This window comes from Boleophthalmus pectinirostris, unplaced genomic scaffold (genome assembly GCF_026225935.1).
Source record: "Boleophthalmus pectinirostris isolate CB_2022bp ecotype Guang Dong unplaced genomic scaffold, ASM2622593v1 HiC_scaffold_22, whole genome shotgun sequence".
Classification (NCBI taxonomy): Eukaryota; Metazoa; Chordata; class Actinopteri; order Gobiiformes; family Gobiidae; genus Boleophthalmus; species Boleophthalmus pectinirostris.
The window spans coordinates 9,159,578-9,186,035 of record NW_026571190.1 but is presented as its reverse complement, the minus strand read 5'-3'; the positions used below and the strand labels follow the sequence as shown (position 1 = coordinate 9,186,035).

Here is a 26,458-nt window from a genome sequence, read left to right as displayed (position 1 = left end):
GTATAAACAGTTTTGGGAGAGATATGAGCTTTTGCCTGTGAGCTGTAATGGCCAAATGATGCTGCAGTTTTAAGAATGTCATTTCTGTTTCAAGAAATAAGCCAAACCAACGGAGAAAAACTGTAACATGTTTTATTAGTTTCAGCTTCATTTTTGGCACTCTATTTCTATCTTTGCTTTTTGTGCCTAGTCACTCCTAGCCAGGCTGGTGCCACCTAGTGCCTCCACTCAATTTCATTTCTCTCCAGCGACTAGGTCAGGAATCAGAATACACTAGAGAGACTGCAAGAACCCCGGAAGATGTAGACCGCGCACCGGCTAATCAGCGAAGATTGTGAAGCCATGGAGTCAAACTCAAACACCTGTCTGGGTCCCTTTTGTGATACAGCACAACAGTAAACAAAGTGGTTAAGATGGATGTAGACGAAGCCATACATTCTGTGTTGGCAACGATTCCCGAGATTGAGGTTTTAAAGCCGGAACAAAGAGAATGTTTGGTGAATTTTATCAAGGAAAAAGACGTTATTGCCCTTCTTCCTATATGGGATTTGGGAAAAGCTTAATATATATCAGTTAGCCCTGTTAGTGACGCATTACATACATCACGACCAAATAGCAGGGACTGGTTAAACAAAAAAAGTACCCGCCTACTGTCGAGCAAAGAAATCCTAATGCTGCCAGGTCAGATGGTTTCTACGAAGTGAAACCGTCTGATGAATCAGGCTGACATTATATACCAATGAGACAGGACTTTTTGTAGTTGAAAATGAAAACACATCTTTCTTACACCAATAAGAAAAATAACAACTCTTTGAACTTATGAAACAAAATCGAATGTTGCTTAAATTAAGAAAAACACACTCGTTCCATTGGTCGATCATTTTACTTGTCAAGTTGAACGTACTCAAATAAAGTCATATGTTCTTAATGTAAGCCTTTTTAACTTATTTAGATATAGTTTTTGTTTTTTTGTAGTGAGTGTATATAGTTAAAAAAAAATCTGAATTTGTTGTAGCAACTGGGGTATCAAATGATACAGACAATGAAACTCAAAATGTACAGGTTTTATTTGTTGCAAAATAAAAAAGCAAACTGCTGGGAGCTGGGTCGGTGGCTGGGGTGGTATTCCAATACAGGTAATGTCCAAAACAGGGTCTGAAGAAAACATGCAAAAACTAAGTTACTGAGTTATTAAGAAAAAACTACAGACACAACCTGGGCCAAACAGTACATACCTCTGAGAATAAACTGACGTTCTGGCAGCGTACAGATGCTTGTGCCAGTTCTTTGTACTGGAGAGGTTGAAGGTTGAATACCAATGGACTGCAGGTGAGTAATGGGATCCTGACAGAATTCAAACCATTTTCTAGATTTTCAGGCTATATTTACACATAGCTGGGTATGTTGAGAAAAGAATATTTCCCTTCATCCGTTTTCCAGAATACTGTAACATCGTGTGCAGAGCATTGCTTTCAAAAAAGTCTTTGTTTACATCAACCTGCATAAATACACCATCGAGCGATGTCATAACTACACCAAGCCTCTGGGCGACACCTGGATTAGATTCAAATCTGTAGCATTTATTTCATTACAGTTGTAAATATTACTCAAAAATACCTTGAAAAACGTGCATTACTGAGGGGGCTCGCCTCTCCACAGATTTGTTGGTCTCTGGTCATGGATATGATATATATATGGTCATGGATATGGATATATCAGCTGCGTGTGCAAATGCAAACACATGAAAAGTGTTTGAGAGATTTAGAGTAGCGGGGTGCGCTTAGCTGTGTCACTCAGGCCCGCGGCCAAAAAGCCAAATGAGCGGCCCTACTGTGGCACAATCACCCACCCCACAATCCTCACGTTAGACAGCGGGAGGGAGGACACAGGTAGAAACACAGGTAGAAACACACGTAGCGTGGGAGGGGCGCTGACCTTGAACTGCCACCGCACAAGATCAATGCTTTTTGGTCAAAAACTCTTTGACATATTTTTCTGCCAGCTCTGCACATCTTGAGCTTCAAATGTTTTAGAAAAAAGGATAAATGAATCCTTATCTCTACAGTTGTTAAAAAGAATACGGCAGATATTTGTAGACATTGTTTTTTTTTTCAAGGAAACACAAAGAAATTGTGCTTCTGTTGGATAAAGCAGGTATTTTTGGAGCTTTTTGGTCAGGGTGTGGCAGGCTTCAGATGAATTTGCGGCGCTACTGTGGCCTAAACATCGTGATGCTTTGGATTCATGAAGAATGCGGCCTGTTACACGAATGGAGACTGGCACAGGCTTTTGAGATGGCAGACGGCGCCCTCTTGTGGCCAAAATACGATGTAGCCGTAGCTGTTGTAAGTTTTGTCAGCACTTCAGAGATGTGTTTTTTTTCCCTCAATACTGGAATGCTATAAAGAAAGACAATTTTGAATTGGAACGAAGCAGGTCTAAAGTCACTAGTAAAATATGCCAGGACAAAAGGACTTGGCCAATTGTATATGATTCTTTTTTCAAGTGCTGGGATTTGGCTCGTCACGATTGAGATAAGAGGTTCCTTTTTCGGTTTAGTGAATTTTAGCATTGAAGCTATTTAATTGTATTTATTTTCCATTGCAATCTATTCACTTTAAATGACTTTGGGACACGTTTACGTGAACTGTGAATGAAGTCAGTGTTTAACGCAGCACTTTACAGTTAAGGCGCTTTGACTACGTGCCTCCAAACCACGTGAATCCTCACAAAAGTACAGTCGGCGCACAGAATCTCCGCCCCGCGCACCCTACCCCCTCGGCAGCACCGCCTTGCCTAACCAGTGTTCTGTGGGAAACACTGCAGATAATGTTCGTTTGGCTGCCTGGGGCTCGGGAAGATAGATTTTTTTGAGCAAGCACTGATAATGCGGAACACGGTCTCGATTTGCGGGACGCATGAAGTGGGCTTCAAACCCCGTACGCGCACGCGCTCCGCTCACAGCGCCTCGACATGCTTCTCCCCGCTGCTCGTGCTCGCTCTATTTCAGGCCATGTTGCTGCCCGGGCTTCTCTCTTCACTTTGCAGTAGTCTTGCTTGAAGCGGATGCTGGTTTGTTTTATAGTCGTCCTCCAGATGTCGTCATGGTGATAACAATTATACTATCAGCAATAGTAGAGATGGACGCGGCCTTTGAGGCGCTGGCTCTCACAGGACGTGGATGAGCTCTTCACGTGTGTTGTCGTCGTCCTTTTCTTGCAGGCCTTGTATCTCTCGAGCTCTGTGACTCGTTTTTTGAGATCTTTATTTTCTTTCACCAGCAGTGGGAATTCTTTTTCAACGAGGTTTACCCTATTTTTGCACTCCTTAATGTCTTAGCAGTTCAGTTGGCAGCAAACTTGGAGACGTTAGCATCCATTAGCGCTTTTAGCAGCACTAAATTCATTCTCTTGTCTTTTCAATCTGCCAACCGCGGAAACAACACTGAAACACTGCTGTTCCAACATGATCGGAGGAAATATTGGCGAAATGCTGCAGATGCAGGTGGTAAACTTTGGCTGTGAAGAGTTTATCAAGATTTATGCAACAAAAACCGTTTTAGAAAATAGATGAGCTACAACATGGACAGGCAATGGTGAGGAGAACACGAGGACAGCTGAGTGCAACACGTGGCTGTATGAACCATGAAGGTATATCTCTCTACTCCTTAATGATTATCAGGATTCTGAGTAAATGTAATATTATTATTCATGATTTTTGACTAAATGTTTTTTCTTTAGCACTAGGTTCCGCGTGAAGGGAAGTCCATAATCCAGAACACATGGAGTCTCCTTGCTGGAAATAAAAGGTAAGATATTTGAATGTATTTTTTGGGTTCTACTTTTTGCCTATGATGAAAAACTAGATATTTTCTGACACCTCATATGAGAGCTAAAAACAGCTCATGATTCTAATCAAGAAGACTGAGGCACATGGTTTAGGGAGCCATTTTTATAGACTGGATTTTTAGTTATTTTTTTAAATCCTGGTATGTGTTCTTTGTGAATATAGTTTAATAATTTATTTTTCCCAACAGTTGAGGGAGCAAGGGAGCATTGACCATCGTGTGAACTGACAGAGAAGCAGATACTTCCAACTAATTTCCAAGAGGGGTCGCTGGTGAGTCTCCTAAATTGTTATCTGTCAATCGTATTAGCCAGTGATGACATTCTTTTAATTTTCTGACACCTCGTATGAAAGCTGCTCACAGCTTTTGATTCCACTGCTTTAGTTCTGAGGCTTTTAGAAATCAGAATTCTGTTTTGTTCTTGCCATTGCACATGTTTTAAAATGTATATCTTATTGTAGGTTTTTCTTTGGAAGTGGAGCAAAAACAACCCTGTAGGGTTTAAGTATAAAGGTAAGATACAGTATGATTACTATCTATTTTGAGCACATCCAGTGATGAAACACTTACATATTTCTGACACCTCATATGAGAGCTTTACAGGCTCCTGATTCTACCCTGTTTCTGAGAATTCAAAGCAAATGTTTTCAGTGTTTTCACTTGCATTATGTGCTGGTCTAATATGTGGTTTGTTTTTAGGTTTGCACAAAGGATGCTGACACCGACCTTACTGGGTTAATGAAAAGAGCATTGTGGAGTTGGAACTAGGAAATGCTCTGCCAAAGACTGAAAGTTTTTAATAAAATAAAAACTTTTAAAGAAAGGTTGTCTTCTATGTTGTCAATACTGTCCATCCTGCAAATGTTGTATACACAAGGGCATTGAAAGAAAACTTATTTATCAAATTTTCTAAAACTTTATGAATGCTTGGCCTACATTTTTCCATGTAAGATGTGTTATAGAATTATTTTTGTGTGGCTACCTTACAAATTTTTTTTTTTTTTCAAGCAGACTTCTGTATATATTTTCCACAACCCCCTGTTGTGCTACAAAGCAACTTCATCAGCCTTTATGCCTAACCTATAGTTTCACTTGTGTATTTAGAATATATATATATAAAGATATATATTGAAAAGAAAATATTTCACTTAAAATGTCCCACTCTGCAAAGAATAAATTGAGGCTGGCAACAGTTCTACACAACCCCTTCTACTTTGTCACAATTAGACGGACTACAATAGTGCACTAATCATGTATTCAGTCTTCACGGACGCGCCCTCCTCATCTGACAGGGAAATTAGCTGTTTTCCCTGCGGAGCCGTCCTTATTTGCGTGCCTTTCTCTCCGTGCGCACATTTTACGCACAGGTGAATGATCCACCACGGCCGTTTTGTCAGTCAAAGCAGCAGCCTGCCCGCGTGTCTCCGCCTCCTGTCGCCAGCAGAGGGGAGTGCCCTGCCGCCGGACATCCACCACTGACGGTAGCCGACTTCGTGACTTCATCCGCGGGGGAACCACTGCGCCGCTCCTCGCTCCAAACGCACCAGACCAGCTGCGTACCACCGGCTAGCGACTCACAGCACCCCGCTTTACCCTTAGCTTCTACGGTAAGACAGATTATTACCTTTATGAAGCTTTTACTTCTCGATTTTGAATGTGTTGCCAGAAATAGCATCTTGTTTACAATTTGTACTCACGAAAATGATCTAAAAATACCGGATATAAACGCATAACCCGGAGTGTTAGCTTGATCATAGCCTTTTTAATGTTGAGCACAGGAGTGGGGCGTAAGGAGGAGGTTTAAGATGATTTTGAAGGAACATCTGGGCGCAGCTGGACCGGAGAATGGATGCTGGATAGTGGAGGATGGTGGTGGAGGAGGGATGCAGGCAGCCGACCTACTTAGAGCCATTAGAGCGATGAGAGGCTGCTCCGGTGCGGGGGAGGGGTGCTTCCAGTACGCAGGGCTGGAGTGCTCCGTGCGTGCTAGTGAGACTCCAGTGGGGAGCTAGATACTCCACACTAATGTGCTTTTGATGGATCAGGGCGGGGCAGTTCTATTAAGGCACACTGGGAAGATGGAGAATATGAAGTAGGCCTAATACACCCTATGGTACGTGCAAAACTCTGGATGTGTAGGCCTACATTCCTATCAATGAATTCTTACAGTCTTCTAAAGCGGCTAATTAAAATGCCGTAATTTCAATTAATTGCTATCTGTCACCTTACGAACAACAAAGCAGTCAATCTGTATGGATTTAGCTTCTAGATTTGGTATACTGAGGGGAAAAAAAACATAAAAAGCAGTGATTAAATTCATAGAAATATATTTACTACAACAATCATCTTTTTAAGGGGAAAAACAAGCCCCTGTTTTGCCTTGCAAAATGTAAACTACATTTGAAACTGCAGGCAGTCGTGACCTCATTTGCATTGTAGAAGGTGCACAGATCAGGCCTAGAGCACATGTCAATATAGTAATACTTCTTGTAAGTGAACTGGAAAAAAAGTTCATCCATTATTTATAGCCCTGCACATAAATATAAATGCATGCACCACTAAATGTCTCTCCTAAAATTCAGTGTAGGTGATATTATTCAAACGTACGTCTGCTAGGTTATTTAAAAACAGGAATCCCGGCAAAGAGCAGTGACAAAAATAGCCCTCTAATTTAGCTTGCAGTGGAACCATAGCAACTGGAGCAGGGTTGTCCAATCAAATGCGGCCCTCACACAGATTTTTGTTGGCCCTCAAGCTTCTGTTGAATTGTCCCAAATGATCATTGGCAGTAGCTTAAGTGCTTATACAATCAAAACTTCACTAACAAACATTGAATAGTAATACAATAATAATAATGTTCTTAAGCCTTATTCAAAGGTGTTTGGGTGCTGTCGAGCTGAATGCACTCATCTGACTCACTCAGTGTATTGACTGGTAAGAACTGTGGCCCTCATGTTTCAATAAGTGAATTGCGAAAAGGCCTGGACATCCTTTGCCCCTTACACTAGAGTGCAGGTTAAAAGGCCCATATTGATCCATGTTATAATGTTGTTTCCTCATCACAGGAGTTGTGTTTTGTTTCATTCACATGTGGCCCATATTATGCTATTTTCAGATCTGTTATAATGTTGCTTCCCCATCAAAAACATGCATTTAGGCTGAGTTCTTCTCTCAAACTAAAAACACTCTGTCCCACTTTGTGATGTCATGTGGTAATATAGGAAGTGCTCCATTGTGGTTTTAAACTCCATACACTTTCACTGAAATCATTTAGGTAATTTCAGCCCTGGAAATTGCTTATTTCTACCAAACAAAATTTTAAAGATAGCCAAAGGTAGCAAAGGATGACATCGCAATGTGGAACAGAGCATTTTGAGCTTTGGATACAGACTAATAATAAAGCATTACTCAAATGGTTGAATGAAACGAAACACAACTCAAGTCAGGTGTCAGTCATATTAGTCGTTTTGTAATATAATACACAGTAAAAAAAAAAAAAAAAGCAAATCTAAACTGGCATCTTAAAAAAAAAGAACTAGGAAGAAAGTGATTGTGTTTCTGGTAGAGGGTTTGGTTTGTGGAACTATTGGAGTGATGATTTTAAACAGTCCAACACAGTAGAAGCCTTTTTAAAAGAGTATAGGGTGTTGTGTTTTGGAAAATATGGAGCTCTGGAGTTATTGAATTGTGCATTGAGTTTTGTTTATTTTAATTTATATTTTGTCTCTTATATGTACAGTGAGTGGAGTTGTGAACGTAAACTTGTTCATGCGTTTGGTACGTTTTGGTTTGGTTTCAGCTCGGACCCTTCCTGTCATGACCCATGTAGTCGTGGTCTATGTTTTGTTTTTGTTCTGTAATGCTGTAAATGATTTAAAAAAAAACACGAAAAATAAAAAAACAATCCAAAATGATGGAAGTTCTACAAAATTACATGAACGCACAATTAAGTCAGCTCAAATACTGATCCTTTGTGTGTTTGGGGTTTAGCATCATGGAGGAGATGGACGTGCCACAGATGAGGAGAGAAGTGGAGAGCCTTCAGTATCAGCGGGCCATCACCCGAGAGAAGTGTTCTGTAACCGTCACAGAGTGAGTACAACAAATCAATACACACTCAGACATTTGGCAGAGATGGTGCATTGATTTGAACCGGTCAGTACAGGGTTTGTGGCGTTAACAAAGTGGAGAATAATCGTCCAGTCTCAGCTCCTTCACCTGAAAACTGCTACACCAAGATTGACTATTGAGTATTATTGGCACACTGAACAAACCACTGCTTAATGATTTGATCCGAGCGGCAAAATTCTCAGTGTTTGTGATAATTTGGTCCTTCATAAAATGTATTTGTGCCTTTATATGTACTGTATAATTCATGAGATTCAGGTTGAAGTATTGTAGACGTGTGTACAATGTAAAATTATACAAAAAAGTGCAGAACTATTAATTTAACATCTATGAAAATATCTGTCATTCACCTCTTTTAACAGTTTTAGTTTAATCAGTGCCGTCCAATTAGCTGATATTGTAATTTTGCATATCATCACAACATTCTACTGTATATATAGGCCAATCATTTTTAATAGACAGAAATAGATTTAGTTAAAATGCAGATTTTTGTTGTAATATAGTGAGTTCTTGGGTCTAGTAAGTCATAGAAATTGTCAGGTTCAACTTTGTTCAACCAGGTCCAACCTTTTAGATATTTCATGGCAAAGTATAATTTAATCAATAGGAAAACATGATTCCCTCCCCCATCTGGAATTTAAAACTCACCAGTGTATTTTTATGATCTTGATAACCATATTTTAGAAAACCATGAGATGTGCCAAAATGTCCTCTTAAAAAGGTCCTGACTAAGATTAAAATCTTGCACAAAACATGAACACAAAATTGCAAAAATATGATAACTGCAATACTGTTCTTTTTGTCTAAATAGTAGGGCCAAAAAGTGACTAGAAGTTAAAGATGCAAGTGATACATTTTACTGGTATAGTATCTTTTAGATGAGTACAATGGAGTAAGGGATGATCCTGCACCTGTTCAGGGAACTAGCTATGGCTAACCAAGGTAGCCTGGTTTCCCCTTACATTTTTTAGCTGTATTGTGAATTAAATTCTTTGTGAATATTTGTGTGGACATTCTCAAGCTTTTATTAAACCACAATAAACTGTTTTGATATAATTATTGTTATTATTTTATCAATTTGAATTTGTTAAATTTATACACATATCAAGCTCAAGCTAAGGCCCAATCAGCTGTACTTTGCCAAATCTACAAGTAAACCTGATTTTCTTTTTGTTTTAATCTTACTGAATTTACTGTGCCAAAAAGTAGATTAAAACATCACAATAATTTGCATTGCAATACAACACATAATTATTAAATATTATGTATCTGTTTCTCATAGCGTGCAGCCCTAATTTCCATCTCCTGTTCTTGAACATGCACTAAAATTAAAAATTGTATTAGTTTAAGTATAATTAAGTAAAAAGTACAAAGTAGTGGTCCATGAAATTACTCAAGTAAGAGTAAAAACTATTTGGGAAATCTACTACTCAAATAAGAGTAACTTCAAGCGTAACTGTTTGAATGTGTCTTCCGATTTATAATTTAAAGTTAATACATGTATGTATGTATGTATGTAATTTGAAGGGCAAAACATTAAATAATGCACAAAATCTGGTGTTTTCAAAGGATAGACACAAAAAATAGACCAAATAAATCATATCAGTGCAAGAAACACAATCGTTCAGATCATTTCATATCGTCAACAAAGCTCACAGGAAGAGTAGCCAAAATATTTTCTCAAGAGTACTGCTAGTCAATAAAAATATTACTCAAGTAGTAGTAAAAGTATGCTGCTAGAAAATTACTATAAAAATTCAATTAAATTAAAAAGTTACTCAAGTAAATGTAACTGAATAGTACCCAACTCTGTGTGTTGCTATATGTAATGAATTACAACTCTTTTTTAATTCACATTTTCCTCTTTTTGTCCCCCAGGCTGGTGAAGTGGATTGAAGGTTGCGTGTGTGAGGACCCCTTCTTGAACCCGGAGCTGATGCGAGCCAACCCATGGGTGGAGAAGGGCAAATGTGTGATCCTCTGATGGAGCACCAAACACCGCGCACATATGCACAATAGGAACTATACAATCATGCACTAAAAAGGAAAAACATTAGGATTATCTTTTCAGCTATTTATTTATTAGACTGTGAATGCTTTTATTTATGTGTGGATGTCCTGCAGCACTGAGTAGCTTTTAGGGGGACTGGTGTGAAGGACTGCGGAGAACTGGTCACGTTTTTATTGGTTCTTTACACTGTCTATCATAATAAAGACTGTTTTGAATTTAACTGGTATACATGAATTGGTATGTTTGTACAAAAATAAAATACATTTGGTAGTAGTAGTAGTAATAGTACTGAGGGAGGGGAGGTGGTTAGAGTAGTTCCCGAATGTAGACATTTCTCCTGACCGCGTTGGACATGCCTTCGTTGAATCGGAACCACACATCGCTGTTTCCCACGGCGGTTCCCATGGCCTCCACCACACTCTTCTCTCCTAGTAAAAGGAAATCAATTGTACTGAACATTAGCAAAATAAACTTTAAAGGTCCTATATTACACAAAACTGATTCTTGTAAACTTTAAGCTATGTTAAGCCACATACCTGGATTGTGTTTTGCATCTCCAAAGTTCAAAAACTGTTTCCACCTGGTGATGTCATGTAGAGATTTTCAAATTAAGAGCTACTTTGTACATACTGAGATTGACAACTGCAGGGCTCAAATTATGTAAATGATTTCAGTAAAGGAGTATGGAGTTTAAAATCATAGTGGAGCACTTCCATTATGTACCTGTACCACATGACATCACAAGGTGTGACTGAGTGTTTTCTGTTTGAGAGAAGAACTCAGTCTAAATATGCAGAATTTGTGAGTTACACATGTGTGAATGAAACAAAACACAACTCCAGGTCTGTTTTTGATGATGAAATATTATAACACATAATATATACTATATTATAACATAACATTTTAAAGGGTTGTGAAGGGTGAGGTTATAGACGTTCATGATTTTTCAATGTTTAATATTTTCTTCAAGTAGTTGCATCAAGTAAGCACCTATTCAGAGGCCCCTAACCAACCATGTCAATCAGCCCATCACAGTCTTTTATAAACCTCATATATTGCCTTTTGCGTTTATTCTCAGACTTTTAAAAAATACTTTCAGCACCTTTGCTTTGGTTTTTGGAGCAGAGAAGACTGCTTCACTGACTCAGTTAAAAAGAAAGCAGTTTGTAACAAGCTAAACACAATGTCCACTTAACCCGTAAAGTTTGAGTTTGAGATAGTTTGGTCAACTGCAAACATGAGGAAGCTCCATGGATTAGTGCACTGGTAGTATTGTGAGCGGGAGAGATATGCAAAACTGTAGAATATTCAAGAACATTCAAGTCAATCTGGCATAATACAAATATTGTGCATTTACAGCTAACTGCAAGCCTTTCATTACTTATGAAAAAGCTTTTAATATCTAATGAGAAAACCAACAGGTATCTGTCAGGGGTAGAGAGTCAGCAGGTGGTAGTGTGTACATTGGGAGATTAACTTGTCCTTTAGCTCAGTGTTGGTACATAACACAGAGTGCTGGTCTCCTGTACAGCGCGTGGCCCCTGAGTGCATGGCTCCCTGCTCCATCAGCAGTGTCAGCACTATGAATGTGAATGAGTGTGAATGAGCATACATGTGTATGTATGTTCTGTGTGTCACTATATACAACAGAGAACACAAGATTAAATCCTTAATGGAGCTAATTATATTTTGATGCATTTTAGTTATACCAAAATAAAAGACTGTGTGATGTGACAGGGCAGAAACAATGATTCCTGTTTCAGTTATTAATTTCAGTAAAAATATACCTTGCACAGAAAGATGAATTCCCGTAATATACGCAAGTTCACAAGATCACAAAAAACTCCTACTCTTGGGCTTGAGAAACTGGATGACCAATCACAAAAGCCAAGGTGAAAAGGCCCAAACGAACCAAACATGATGATGCCATGGACATACTGCAGATTATTTTAATAGAATTACAGACTATTTCTACTTCAAATGTTCAAATGCATCATTTATATTAGTGACAACAATATTTCAACTTTTCCATATAATCTGCAGGTTAACAGCAATGCTCCCATGTCAATAAAACCCTACACGCCTATAGAATGTTGGAATGCTGCAATTGTTGTCAATGATGTTGTATCGGGTTTTTAGGAATGTCATGTATTTCAGCAAAGATGATCAGTATTTTCCCTTTTAAAATCAGTCAAATCCATCCTACCCGAGTCCGACTTCTTTTTCTCCAGTTTGGGGCCCACTGCTCGACCAAAGAAGTCCACCTCTGGCTGTAGGACAAAAAAACAGATATTAGACATTTAAAAACAAACAGACTGTTCTCAAACCCTCCCTAAAATCAGGTTAGTTCCAAAGAAAGTCGGACAAATTCACAAAAGCACATAGTGATTAGCCTGGTTTGCGGCCTGGAGCGTCATTGTCCTCATTTGCCTCTCTGGAGGACCTTCACTGTTCTTCATGTTCTACATTTTAGACACCTGTCAATCAGCAACTGGAAGAGCTTTTCCTCTGTGGCTCCATCTAGAGGGAAAATATTACTACTACATGTTATTTCATGTATTATAAAGCCATGTACAACTTGTAATTTGGTAACTCTTGAAAATTTACCATTGCCAAGAACCAAGTGTCTGGGATAGTGTCAGAAAGTTGTTTCCCATGATTCTCAGAAACATGAATTATAGTAACAACGTGCTTAATTGGATGCTAAAATAGTATGTAAAATGAATAGATTATAATTTACAATTTACTTTGTTAATATATGATGTAAAGAGCATTTATGTTGTCATGAATAAAATACAATCAGGTACAGGCCTGAACAAAGTACTATCCTGACTGTTTTTACAGTACTCATTAATTTAGCTCAGTACACAAACAACAAACTGCTACGAATATACACAGATAACATTTCTCAAATATTTCCCTCAATCACCATTCACCAAGAATAAACGGAAAGTACATTTTTATAGCAAATCAATTAAAACATGTATGCCATTATACTGCTATTGAGTTGTTGAATGTAGTAGTTAGTATCTTACCCTGGTCTCCACTGTGGTCTGTTTGACGATGTTTTCCAGTCTCTGCTGATGATTCTTTGTTGTTTGGGGAGTTTCAGTTTTTTTCTCCTTTTCATCCTCTTTCTGTAAACAAAAAAACATGCATACATTTTAGGGCTGTAGCTTGTTTGTTGCTGCTTCTAAAGAAATGTCCTGCTCATCAGTTAGTTAAATAAAGAGGTGTGGCAAAAGCTCTCAAAACTATTACATATGTCAATGTATCTGACCCAAACTGCACTCACGAGACTACACCTGCACGGAAGTTCATGCAAAAACAACTACTGCAGAAAAAGACGCTAGGAAATAATGTATTTATATAATGACAGATTATTCTTATCACAATAAATGCTCCTTACACCATGCAATGTAAACGGTACTAAATATACAGTATATATACTCTATTCATTTCACATAGCGTTTTCTCTGGAAATAATACTCAAACTATATAATTTATTTATTTTATTGTTTATTTGAATAGGGACAGATATACACAATAACTCAAAATGGAAGTAGTAGTAAATTCAGACTCTCACCAGTGCTGGGTTCCTCCTCTGCAGCAGCTGCTCAGCTCTCCTCATCTTCTCCTGCTCCATCTCCCTACTCACTGTCTGCTTGGCCTGGTACGTGAGCTGTCGACGGGGAGGCAGGCCGGGGAACTTCACCACGTCCTCCACACGTCTATATAACAAAGGAAAGAACATCCAGAGTGGTTTATCTCCTCTTTTGAAAATGTTGCCTCTGCTGATTCCTCCACGGCCTCGACCACGTGCAGCCACCTGTGCTTTTAGAATAGCTGCTTTGCCTCTTCCAGCTCCAGATCCCTGGTTTTTGTTTTTCATGCTCTTTAACATGGGGGCATTTTTCAGCATGTCTGGTAGAATCAGAAATCTGATCTTGCTGCCCCGTATGTAGTCACAATACAGGATGCACTCTATTTAACATGGGCACATTAGAGATTGTCAGTGAAAGAGGCTACTTTTCCTTTTGCTTAATGTAGTGTTGTCAAAAAAGCTACTCAGATTAACTGATAAAAACTAAATATTGAAGCTAGATATGAAGTTTAACAAATACAAGTATAGTAGAAGTAGAAGTGTCACAATACTAAGATTTTGAGACTAGGCAATACTCAATATGCCATATAAATTCAGATACCTAATCATATTAAAAACACTCTTTAATTAGACAATATACAATGATTTTAACATTAAATCATAGTACTTTCTTTTATATTACCATCCGGTCTACCTGGATGACTGACAGATTAAACAGATATGTTCTAGAGTGGTCCATGTGCGTATACTAGCCTATGTGGTTTTAAACTTGTTTTGATACAACTCATGATCATTCTAAAGCTACTAACGAAAGGTTCATTTCTGTCCTGTGATTGTGACTTCAGTACTGATACTTGCTCACATGAGTATCTAGTAGGGCTGGGCGATATGGATCAAAAAATATATCTCTTGATAAATTCTCTAATGTAAATACAATGACTTTATTTACTTTAAAAAAAAAAGGAGAAAGGACTATAATTGAAATGCTGTGTCAATGTATGATATATATTGTTCCTTTTGTCTCCAATAAACTTTAATGGAAAAAAAAATATATATATATATATCTCGATATATTTTGCTATATCTCGATATAAGATATATATCTCGATATCTGTACAGGAAAAAATAACCCCCTAAAACGGAAAACTGCAAAAACAAATATGCCAAATTCCACAAGATCCTTTTTTTTTTAAATAAAAGTGTAAGAGGTCGGCAGTTCATACAGGAACATTTAAGATTACAAAAAACCCTAATTACATAAATAATAATTTAACTGTCAAATAAAAGAAATAAAACATATTTGCTTTGTTTCAATCATAAATAAAACAACTCAACACAAGCTCATCTTTGCATTAACTCTGTTATCCAGACGATAACCATAACCATGAACTCTTAACAGAAGAAGCTCAGGATGTTCCTTATTTTAATAGATCCATGTTCCTATCCAGCAGTAAGGAGCTCTGAGGTTTCCCACAATCCACTGCAGATCAAACCCAACGTTTCCAAGTTACACTGCAACAGATTATTAATTAAAATCTAATGCATAAATAGAATTTACATTACTAAACTTTACAATATATATAGCATAACGACTCAAGAGCCACATCAGCCGTTTGACTTTATAGTGTTAATTATTATTATCATTATTTATTTATTTATTTTTTTGCAGCTTTGCGCAGACTTGTTTACGTTTTGCAGAAACGAAACTTAAAAAGCGCATGGCTAATTTGCATAAACAGCGCACTCCACGTGCCGCTCTTGCGGTTCAACTTCTTTTGGACTAAAGGACGCGACTCGGTGGAATATGAGGATGTGCTACTGATGGTTTTGTCTGTAAATGGTGGAAAAGTTTCGTGGCGCTAGAAGCTTTTCACTGGCACCAACTTTCGGCGTTCACGGTGGTAGTGAGGAGTGAAGGAGACACGAGCGAACAAAATCAGGGAGGCGGGGGCGCGCGGAGGCGACGAGAGAGAAGGTAAACAAGCGAAGAGGCGAAATCAAAATTGAATATAAGCATTATATCAGAATTCATATCGAGTTTTAAAAAATCTCGATATATTAAAAATATCGAGATATCGCCCACCCCTAGTATCTAGTTTAGATACTTTTGAAAACTCTAGTACAACATTTGCAATCTATAGCATGGGCATCAAACATTTATAGTTCCAACATATTATAATATGCATTCTTCATGATAAGCACCGCTGTATAACACTTTCACTATCAGAAGAACCAGCATTAAGTTGGACTGAACTCCACAGCTCAGTACTGACCCAGAGGCTTAAAAGGCCTTGGCCCCAAATAACCCGATACAGCCACAGTTTCAATATTGATCAGAGATTCAATTAGAGCAAATGTCTCAGGACAACATGCAGTCCTATAGGGCATCTTAAAATCTAAAAATAGACACAGTGAATATTATTTGAAAACAGACAACACCGGTGCTTACTCCTGGGGTTAAATCTCACGTGAATGAAAGCTGGAATGTGTCATTGTTTGAAACCTTAATCCTCTTAGCACTGAGCTCTATCAGTAACTCATCATACTCTGGCTCCGAGGTACAATGCTTTCACTGCACAGGGTGTACAGTATCATGGATTAGAAAGCAACTGCCACTGTGGGAGAACTGTGGGAGGAAAAACTCTCAACACCAGAGATGATTAGAGAGCTATGCACCAGTTGAATTAAGTCCTTTTGCTGACTGATGACAAGTGTATAGGGTCTAAACCACCACTTATGACCCACTGGTGTCATGTGCACCAAAAGATCTGAAGATATGGCAACAACATTTTTAAAAGTATTTAGAAGCATTAAACCTTGAGAGATGACAGATGAAGAATTACGCTCAACGGGGATTGTATTTCTATAGAGGTCTAATCTAGAGGGTTAGCAGGTGGAGTGGAGCAATCACATTTAGTTCTCTGTTGAGTTTTATCTCAACCTTTATCTTCTAATTGCAACTATTTGATTTCAACTTGATTTTGTGTAATTGCTAAGCCCTAGAAAAGAAGTCCCTGAAAAAGGGGACTCCAGTACAATAGTTATCTTCCAGATGTTATGTTTATAATAAAATATTTTAGTTTTGAAGCTCCTGGATGTGAATATTTACTAAAACTACTATTGTAGCATGAGCAAGACCCATAGGGAAAAAAGCTATATGCCAACATATATTAATATATATTATATTTCATAGTATATAGAAATTAGGGATGTACATTTAAATGAATTTTAATGGAGTTAATTCTAATAGTCAATGTTCAGCTTGAGTTCAGTCTTTTTCATTGAAAGCCAATTCTATAAAAACATGCAGTTTGGAGCAGAGTTCAGACTTGAGGAAGAAATGGTACTATTCATTTTAAATATTAATGATTAACAAAACGAAATGAAAAAATCTATGAGGAATATATGTATATTGTTATTATTTTGTGTCATCACCCCGCTTTGTGAAAAAAACTTTTACTCTTTACTTACATTCCAAGTTCCCACAACAAAATGAAAAAAGTACTTTGCTATGAGAAATTCAAGCTGAATGTTCTTTTAATCGGTGGCATTGAGGTGAGCCCGTGATGGCAGGTAGAGGAAGGTGTAGACCAGCGCAAGCAGCACCAGAGCTACGACCAGGGGAAGGCACCAGTCGGTCGTGAACAGGACCTCATCACAGCGAGCCTGCAGGAAAGAGCCTTCGTTTTGGATGAGGGGCTCCTCGTCTTCAGCTCGTCCACGCATGGAGAGCATGGTTCTGTCCGAAAGTTTGATCCAAAAATAAGAAATCCACTTTGCATTGGTAGGTTCCTCAGACGTTTAGCGTTGGTTTCTTGTTTCAGTTGTCCATGTTTAGTGGAGGAGTTACCTGTACCCCACTGTCTGTCTTATTTGTCTGCTACGTCACAAACCAGGTGTTAAGGGGATTACGCTCTAAGCCTACATGTACAGAACCACTACACAGACCAGAGCAATGACCTTCAAAACAGGTCACTGGATAGAGAGCCAAGAAAATATTATCAAACACATACTAAAATTATATTGACTGAATCATATTTGATGAAAGTATAACTGGTTGCGGTAAAAAAGTTCATATCGCGAAAGTATCTTAAAACGGAAATTCCCACTATAAATGATGGATTGACATAATACAGAAGATCTTCACACTGGAAAGACTAACCTTTAAACAGAAATTATAAGTGCATGTTTTTGAAGAATATTTGCAGAAATGGTTGACATTTATACCAGCAATTAGGCCTGCTTTTTTTGATGATTGCCTTGTTAGGTTTAAATTGTTGTCCTCACTGTGTTAATTTTTTTCTTTGTTTTATTTGTGATTATATACAACTGAAACAAAATATGAATAACAAAAAGAAAAACACTGACTACTGAAAAAATGTGTAGATGTATTGAAGTTTTATAGTCTTAAATTGTATTTACTGTTTAGTTCAAGATGAAACCTTTAAACTTTGTAGAGTCATTATTTTATTAGTATATGCGGTAAATGGTTAAATTTTATGTATAGTGCGTTTCCATCCTCAAGGCAACTCAAAGCCCTTTACATCAAAGAACCATTCAGCCATGTCTAAGTCTCTTGCCCAAGGACACAATGACAGTATTCACCTGTGGCAGCTGGAATAGAGAAATGAAAGACAAACTACTCACGGCTCCAGGACGTATGTGTACTGTCCCTCCGGTGTTCTGTCCTGTCTGTATGAGAGGTTGTAGGCCAGCATGGTGTCAATGAGCTCCTTCAGCTGCTCCTTCTCTCTGCTGCTGAACAACTGTGGATTCACCTGCATTCAAAATGAATAAAATATAAGTTAGAAATACACAGTGTTGTTTTTCGTACCTTGTTTTTGCCATACCGGTCGCAGTTTGGGGCAGATGATCTCAAGCAGTAAAGAAAGAATATCCAGTGTAAGATTGAGCTGACTGATCCTCGTCCTGATGCATGGTGGGATTTCAGAGAGCATCGTACACAAAGCATTCTTACTGCCAAGGAGACGAGACATTGCCTAGGACAAACCAGAAATATGATTAGTCATTTTGGACAATGTTTTATTTTACCACGACAAATATGTTCTGTTCTGGTTTTGCTTTATTGCTAGAGTTCAGTGTGTACTATTGTTGTGTCTTTAGGCAAGACACCACACGCATGTCCCCTTTATGACTGATTGATGGTGGCTGGAGGGCCTGATAGCAAAGATTGGATGCCCTGCTTCTGTCAGTCTTCCCCAGGGCAGCTGTGACTATAATAGTTCATTATCACCACTAGGTCTGGGGTCACTGAATAATGTAACTCAATTATAAGCTTGTCAATTTTGTAAAGCACAATAATAATTTATAAAAATGCTTTAAACTTAATGATAAACTACAACAACACTTATATTTTTAGATCAGCTTTCTAAGTTTGTTCAGATATTTTAAAATAGGACATGCAGATTGGAAATCCACAAAACATCATCATTTATAACTTCATGGCTGATTCATGAACTTCCTACAGCAAAACATCATCACATCAACAAACCTACTGTATTCATTGCCACTAACATTATTAGGATTTTGTGATTTGTTGTATCACATTAAATGGCCTATACTACGCACATTTTCAAATATACTGTATGTTATAATGTTGTTTCCTCATCAAAAGCATACCTGGAGTTGTGTTTTTATTTCATTCACAAGTTTAACATGCAAACCCTGCATATTTAGGCTGTGCTCTACTCCAAAAGTGAAAACACTCTCTTCTATCTTATGTTGTCATTGAGTGGTAATACAGGAAGAGCTGCACTGTGCTTTTAAACATTTGCCTTTACTACAATCATGTGAATAATTTTCATCTTTGAAATGGTCTAACTTTAAAGTTACATCTATTGTTTTAGCTTTATGGAAACGCCTTCACACCTCCGTGCACCAGAAGATATTGGAGACTTTCTATGACAATTTAAACTGAACTAAAATATTTTTTGAAAAGGCAACGACTTAAGGTTATTCAATCTAGTATATTGTAGAGTAATGCAAAAAATAGCTGTTAACTTTAATATTTCCAACTGATGACATCACAAGTCAACACAAGTCAATTTTATATTATACAGGATCCTTAAACGTTCCTTATGTACCTCGTGTTGGCTGTGTGGATAGCTGAGGCGCGGCACATGATTGTGGGCAAACAGGAAGTGGAAGGTGACAGACAGGAAGGGCAGGTATCTCATGAGCGAGAAGTTTTGTCCGTGCAGAATGACCTGGTTGAGCCTGTCGGAGAAGGAGAGCCACTCCAGGGCCTCGCACACATTGTGGAGGTTAGGGTCTCGCACTCGCATCGCCAGGTAATTATCATACAGCCCCTGATGGACAAACACAAGATACTTTTTATGTATTTCATTAATTTATTTGAATTAGGACAGTGTATATTAAATGTTAGGAATGAATCCAGTCAATTTTTAAAAAATATTGGTTTACATATTGAACCATGTGTCAACATTTGTTCAGGAGATGACGTTGCCAAACATGATTACTGTATTCACATTAAGTATGTTACTTACCTGTGCAGCTTTGTCATATTCTCCGCTAGAGGAGGCCAAATGCAAAATGTGCTGAAACCTCTGTGCACCTCCTCCTGATCCTGGGGTCTCCTCAAAACCCTCTCCAATGCGTTTTCTGCACATAATATAATACATGTTACAACCAAAATGCAATGCACAGTGTTAAACAAAGCACAAAGATAGAAAGTCAACAAAACAATTTTTAAATGCCATAATAGGTTTGATTTTTATTATTGGTACCCTACAGTGACTATTTTTTAAATTAATAATTATATTAATAAAATAATTAGTTAATTAGAGACTTTGACATTGTATGAAACAATTGCTTAATTTTCTATTTATTGACCTGACTTTTGCAGCCTGTTGGCTTTAATTGTATTTTAATGCATAATAATTGACACCCCTAATAACAAGTAGGACAGTGAAGTTTCTATAACTCCTGTTGAGAGTAGACAAAGTACCGTTTTACTCGTGGAAGCTGGAATGTCTCCTGCCATAGATGAAATAGTCCCTTGTTCTGGTCCTTCTGTCCCACTGAAATGCTCTGGATCGTTCTGGAGTCCAGCTGTTTGTGTCCACGGCCAAAGAGGAACTAAAGGGAAACACAGGGACAAAGAATCATTACAAACAAATAGTGGAAAGTTACATTTGCCACCAGGTTGTAACTCACCTGAAGAGTATTAATACATGACCTGATGTCATTGTCAGTCTTCTCACACAGAGACATCAGAGTTCCAGTGTCTGCCTTCATACCCTGTCGCACTGCAATCTGTAAAAGAAAAAAGCCGTGTGAGTGTAGTTAGCAAAAACTGGTCAATGGAAGACGGACCGTAAACTACTGCATACATTGGCATACACAGGGAAGTGATATCAATACAGACAGTTTTTATGGCTGTATTAAAATCAATATTAATCTCACAGAAGAACCGCTACAACACCTACCTCTGCTAATCTTTGGGTCAAACGTGAGGGCTGTGTCTGAGGGAAAGTCAGGAGGAAAGCCTGCTGCCTAAGAGGTCTGAGAGCTGGAACATAGCTACAAAACAAAATAAGTTATGAAATATTATTTCCTCCAAAAATTTTATTAATCAATGAATATTTAAAGTGCATTTGACAGATTAATATTTTTCTAGTCAAGTGGCAGTTTGTGAAGAAAAGTAGAAAACAAAAGGTTGGAAAATACAGGTAGTAGTGAGTTCTATAGGCTACCAGTTAAAATTTTAGATAATTTTTGTTTTTGTTTTTTTTAATTTCGATGATTATTTAAACTGTAGATTTTTACTGAAGGCATCAAAACTATGAATGAACATACAAGTAATGCGGTAGACTAAAATAACTCAACTTGTTTTAGATTTTTCAAATAGCCTTTTGCTTTAAGGCAATTGGCTTTCCTTGACCCTGACAAGATACATCTAAGGTAACTTGATCATGAACCTCATTGAGAGAAGGCCAAGGGTCTGTGGCACTGTCAACCAAACAAAGGGTGGCTACTTTGAGGATTTCAATATAAAATATAAAAAAAAAAATACTTAGAGTAATATGTAGAGTAATTTAACTTTTTTTTTTCTTAGCTACATAATTCCACTTATGTTGAATCACATATTTGTATATATAATGATGTCAACTATGTTTTAGCGAAATAAGTAGGTAAGTAACCTGTCATATGCACTTTAAGCGAGAACAGCATTATGTTTTTTTCTTACAGGTCATTACAGATGCAAATGATGGGCCTCAGAAGTATGGATTCTTTCTTTTTCTTCTTCTTTCCCGTCTCTCCTTCTCCATGTGCATCCTTCCTGTTTATGGTGGCCAACAGGATGTTGATGGCAGCCTGCACACAATCACACACATTACTACTCATTTTCTCAACAATGTCTTAATGGTTTTGTGTGAACTTACAGCTGGTGCCCCGTCGATCTCATCAATAATGAGACAGTTGGGCCTCTCGTTGGCTCCTAACACAGACTTCATCTGAGTAGCTGTGTCTATGCGCTTCTGGAAGACCTCTGCACTACGGTCATCACTAAAGAAACATAACCATTACTATTATAAGACATAAATATTTGCACCTGCGGGAACTAAATAAAATTATAATATAATTCTTTTTATAATTTGTCTTATAGGAAATTTTTTTTGACATACTGAAGTCTTAGCATTTGTGTTTTTTAAATCAATTTTAGTTATCATGGTGTGCAGTGCCAATTAAATATAATTATTTTTTAAATGCTATAACAATTACCTGGCATTTATTTCCACCACATTGTACCCAGCATGCTTCGCAATAACATGTGCAAGTGTTGTCTTGCCTAAACCTGGAGGACCTGATAACAAGGCCACCTATAACAACAAACCACATATTTAGGTCAGAGAATCAAACAACATTTTCAGTTCACAGAGTCTACCTTAAACTTGGGTCTTTTGTACTGGTCCAGCTCGGCCTCCAGCAGCTCCTCAGTCATTTCCACTTTGGATTTAAAGCGGTTTGCGTTCTGGTTGGGTTGATTGGGTTTGAATGAGATCTGGTTGGAAGACTGTTGGAAGCGGACTGGGCGAGCTTTTCTCTCTTTTCCAAATACAACAGTGTCCCAGGATTTGAGCCATTTGAGCAGGCAGCGGTTTGTGAACTGCATCAAAGCCACAGGACTAATGTTAGCAGGATGTTACAAAACCACGTTTTCAATAGGATTATCCCAAAGTCTGTTTGTTCTCTTACATCGTCACTGAGGAGTTCAGTGTAGTGCCGTGGAGAAAATCTGTCCACCCACAGTCGAGAACACACCTCTTCAGAATTCTCTGGCTCTTGATTTTCTTTGTCCTCTTGCTCCAAGAACATGTCATTCACCTCATTCACATTACTGCATAATAAGAATATTCAAGATGTATTTATTATTATTATTTAATGTATTTTTTTTAAATTCTGTTTTTAACTTATTGGCAGTAACACATTGAGTCTGTGTTTACCATATGAAATATTATAATAATGAAAGAACTTTTTGGGTTTTGGACACTCAAGTTGGATTACGTTACATTGCTTTCGTTATTTGTAGCTACAGTTGCCCTGGGCAAACTGATTCCGCATTGCAAACCAGATTCATAGTCAAGGTGGGTGATAAGAGGACAAATCAACTGGATGCAAAAGCAGGATGTCAATTTTAAAATAACCCATTTGCCATTTGCAGCCAGATAAATGATACATGTTTTTAATTTTTAAGATTAGTATTAAATTTAGCTAGTATTGTTAACATTTTAATTTTTGTCCTTATGACATGGTGATAGATGATTATCGGTTCAGTAACACTGTATGAGCACCTACCTGGTCAGCAGTTCTGTAAGGCGCTGGGATTCTGCCACTATTTGCTGATGACGCTGCATGTTTTAAAAAGAAACAGATGTTTAGTGGGACAAATTGTGGTTTCTGGAAAAAAAAAAAAAACGTTTATACCTTTTCTGCTTCCTGTTCTCTGAGCTCGCGGATAGGTACTGCCAGCAGCCCCAAAGACCCAAAGGCATCAGGCACCATTCTGGGCTCTTCTACCTGAAAGACACGAATACATGTCTAAGTAATATCAAAACAAATATGCATCATGTTAATATTTTTAACTCACTTTTTCCTCTGCTTCCTCTTTTTGCCGGAGGTAAACTCTAGTACCTACAGTGTCTGTGACAGAGACATAGTCCCCCTCTAAAGGCGGTCTCTTCAGGACATTGGATGAAGCTTGTGTAGGGACCACAGGGCGAATGGGAGTCTCCGGGATACAAGCAAATCCACTGATGTCCAACGAAGAAGCTGTTGGTCTAAAGTACAAAGAAAACTTGTTTACAGAACTTTCTCTAGAATTATATGAACAATAATAACTTCTCTCATTGCCATAACCAGTACCTGAAACTGGAGGAGCTGGAGGTTGTGTACTGCTCTGGAGATGATGGAGGTGTGATGTCATCAGTATGTGTTGTATCAAACAGTTTCTTGACCACAGTGTCTTGCTTTTGGCGCTTTGCTTTTGGAGCTAGAAGCAATACATTTAATTATGATGAGACTCACATAAGATACCACATAGAAGAGAGAACATAGAAAACATGAACTAGAATGTTTTTACTTACTGACTGGCACATCATCAAGCAGGTGAGCAATATCTGAACTGACACTTCCACGCACTTGCTTTGGCTTCTGTTTAACCTTGTTGGAAGTCTCCTCTAATTTGTTCAATTTAGAGACACAAAAAGTAAACAATGTATTTAGTTATCAAAGAAATGTTTATATTTTTCATAGGACACAATAATAGATCATAAATGGCAACTCTTTTAACTAACACACAGTTTGTTTACCCTCATCCATCTCCGCCATGACTTCCAGCTCATCCGCGAACTGCGCCTCAAAGTCATCTTCAATCCCGAACATCTCGTCGTATTCATCCATTATGTCTAAAACAAAAGAATTACATAGGCATTCGAGGAAAAATTTGAATAAAAATCTACCTAAATCTACAGTTTTTGAGCCCTGACCACTACACCTTCCCTCTGTGGAACTTTCCCGGTAATTTTTTGTTGTGAAAGTACTACTTCCGGGTAACGCGCGTGTCGCTTCTGTGATTGGTTGTTCAGAACTTTTATCGTTTTGCCGTAGAGCGCGAGACTCGACCATAGATCTATTAAAATCGACTTATTTCTTATTTTTATAATTTAAGTTCGCTAGTTTTGCAATTAATTATTAATTAGAAATGTACATAACTTGACCAAACGCACAATTTGAAGGTAATGAATTAAAATTTATATTGTAAAATGCCGAAAATATTTATGTAATGAAGATATGTCACCACTAGTAGGCGCTAGATGTTAGTCATTTAACACCAGCTTGTTCTTTATAAGTATATTAATTTAGTCACATTTTACAACTTTTTTACAACTTTATGGCCATTAAATCAGGTAAAAGTGTCTTTGTTACATATTTATTATAGACCTATACAATTTATATTATTGTATATGTTCTATTTACTGCCCTAGACGTTAGTTAGATTGCAAATTACTATGTCCAATATGTAGAATTTACCATTTTAAGTCATTATAAAATAATCATAATAACAGTTAAAAAGTTTAAATAAAGGTTAAAGTAAACTGCACTAGCCATTGAAAAATAGTGTCTCATTCTGTCAGTCTCCTGTAGTCTGCACCAGTAGTGCACAGTATAAAGACTGTCAGAAGTGACAGAAGGGAATTGTAATAGCACAGCTGGACTTGGCAAGTGTTGCTTCTGTTATGTCTGCCATAATACTAAGCCTGCCAAGCTATGACAGCGTAATCAAGAAAAAAAGGTGAAGACGCAGCTCTGACACTGAGTAACTGTATTAGAGCTTCAACAGTGGTGACAAGGTACTATAAGTTTGAATTATGGTTATATTCTCTTGTCAGGTTTCCTCACATGATCATGTTCTCTCATTTGCAGATGGAACTGTAAGCTAAAACAACTGAAGCAAGAGGTCCAAGTCTACAGGGGCGCAAAGGTCTAGTTTGGTCTAGACCCGGCGCCATATGAAAACCAACTCTGTCTCAATCAGCTGGTCTCATTGAAACTTCACCATTTCCAGCAGCCTAATCAGAGGTCAATGCTGTGAAGCTGATGCTGTAATGTAAGCACTCTAGCAGGATCCTGTCTTAAAGCTAATGAAAATGGGAAGGCTGAAGCGTGACCATATTTTTAATCAGTTACATAGCCTATTCATTTCTGAGTAGTTACAACATATTTAGATACATTAGTTAGAGTACAACATGTTCTTACAATTTTGTCAAGGTATGACACATAATTTTCCCTGTTCGTATAAGTACACATTACAGGTATAGTGCTTTGTAATAATGTTTATTTCTGCCTAACAACTCCAATAATACTCTACTGTTTCAGGGCTCGAAGTCTGAAGGTTGACAGGATGTAGATGTTTCTTCCCACAAATAAATCCTGGAAGCTTTAGCTCAGCTTGAACAGATTCCCAGACATTAAACACTTGATGTGTTAAAACTACTTCCCCCGGGAGCAAGCATGACATAAGTGCACCATTTTCTGTGATAAACTTGTCACTTATGCTGTCTCTCCATCCCTTTGAGGCATAACATATAGAGCCTTGTGGGGTAACAGCAATTTAACAGCTAACATTTGTCTTTTGTTCTGTTTAGACTGGCAATTCCAGGTCTGAAATCAACCAAATGATTTTAGTGAAGGGCTGTGGAGTTTAAAAACACAAAAGCACTTCCTGTATTAATACATGCCATCATAAGGTAGAGCAGAGTGTTTTCTGTTTGAGGGATGAACTCAGGCTAAATATGCAAGGTTTGTGTGTTATGTGTGAATGAAA

General features: G+C 37.8%; 2 protein-coding genes, 1 long non-coding RNA gene and 3 other non-coding genes across 6 annotated transcripts; 5 read left to right on the top strand and 1 right to left on the bottom strand.

Annotated features, from left to right (window-relative positions):
- The first annotated feature begins 2,731 nt into the window (after window positions 1–2,731).
- LOC110167615 (uncharacterized) lies at window positions 2,732–4,670 on the top strand. The gene is made up of 5 exons (XR_002318985.2): window positions 2,732–3,650; window positions 3,741–3,808; window positions 4,037–4,119; window positions 4,309–4,360; window positions 4,547–4,670. It is a non-coding gene; the product is annotated as an uncharacterized LOC110167615 (long non-coding RNA).
- LOC129410490 (small nucleolar RNA SNORD60) lies at window positions 3,846–3,932 on the top strand. The gene has a single exon (XR_008632889.1). It is a non-coding gene; the product is annotated as a small nucleolar RNA SNORD60 (small nucleolar RNA).
- LOC129410489 (small nucleolar RNA SNORD60) lies at window positions 4,155–4,242 on the top strand. Its single transcript, XR_008632888.1, has one exon. It is a non-coding gene; the product is annotated as a small nucleolar RNA SNORD60 (small nucleolar RNA).
- On the top strand, window positions 4,397–4,480 carry LOC129410491 (small nucleolar RNA SNORD60). The gene has a single exon (XR_008632890.1). It is a non-coding gene; the product is annotated as a small nucleolar RNA SNORD60 (small nucleolar RNA).
- A 552-nt stretch (window positions 4,671–5,222) lies between the features above and the next one.
- Window positions 5,223–10,206, top strand: LOC110167594 (guanine nucleotide-binding protein G(I)/G(S)/G(O) subunit gamma-13-like). Its single transcript, XM_020932958.2, has 3 exons — window positions 5,223–5,454; window positions 7,838–7,939; window positions 9,854–10,206. Exons 2-3 carry the CDS (start codon window positions 7,842–7,844, stop codon window positions 9,957–9,959), a joined length of 204 nt encoding a protein of 67 aa, XP_020788617.1. The 5' UTR covers window positions 5,223–5,454; window positions 7,838–7,841; the 3' UTR covers window positions 9,960–10,206.
- On the bottom strand, window positions 10,143–24,675 carry chtf18 (CTF18, chromosome transmission fidelity factor 18 homolog (S. cerevisiae)). Its single transcript, XM_055157757.1, has 22 exons — window positions 24,444–24,675; window positions 24,219–24,311; window positions 23,998–24,124; window positions 23,723–23,912; window positions 23,560–23,652; window positions 23,431–23,483; window positions 22,831–22,972; window positions 22,520–22,741; window positions 22,357–22,454; window positions 22,017–22,140; window positions 21,821–21,948; window positions 21,060–21,153; window positions 20,788–20,886; window positions 20,579–20,709; window positions 20,118–20,232; window positions 19,695–19,919; window positions 18,441–18,590; window positions 18,238–18,368; window positions 13,573–13,717; window positions 13,022–13,123; window positions 12,193–12,256; window positions 10,143–10,414 (listed from the first exon to the last, which is right to left on the bottom strand). Exons 1-22 carry the CDS (start codon window positions 24,532–24,534, stop codon window positions 10,293–10,295), a joined length of 2,739 nt encoding a protein of 912 aa, XP_055013732.1. The 5' UTR covers window positions 24,535–24,675; the 3' UTR covers window positions 10,143–10,292.
- Window positions 24,676–26,458: the final 1,783 nt, after the last annotated feature.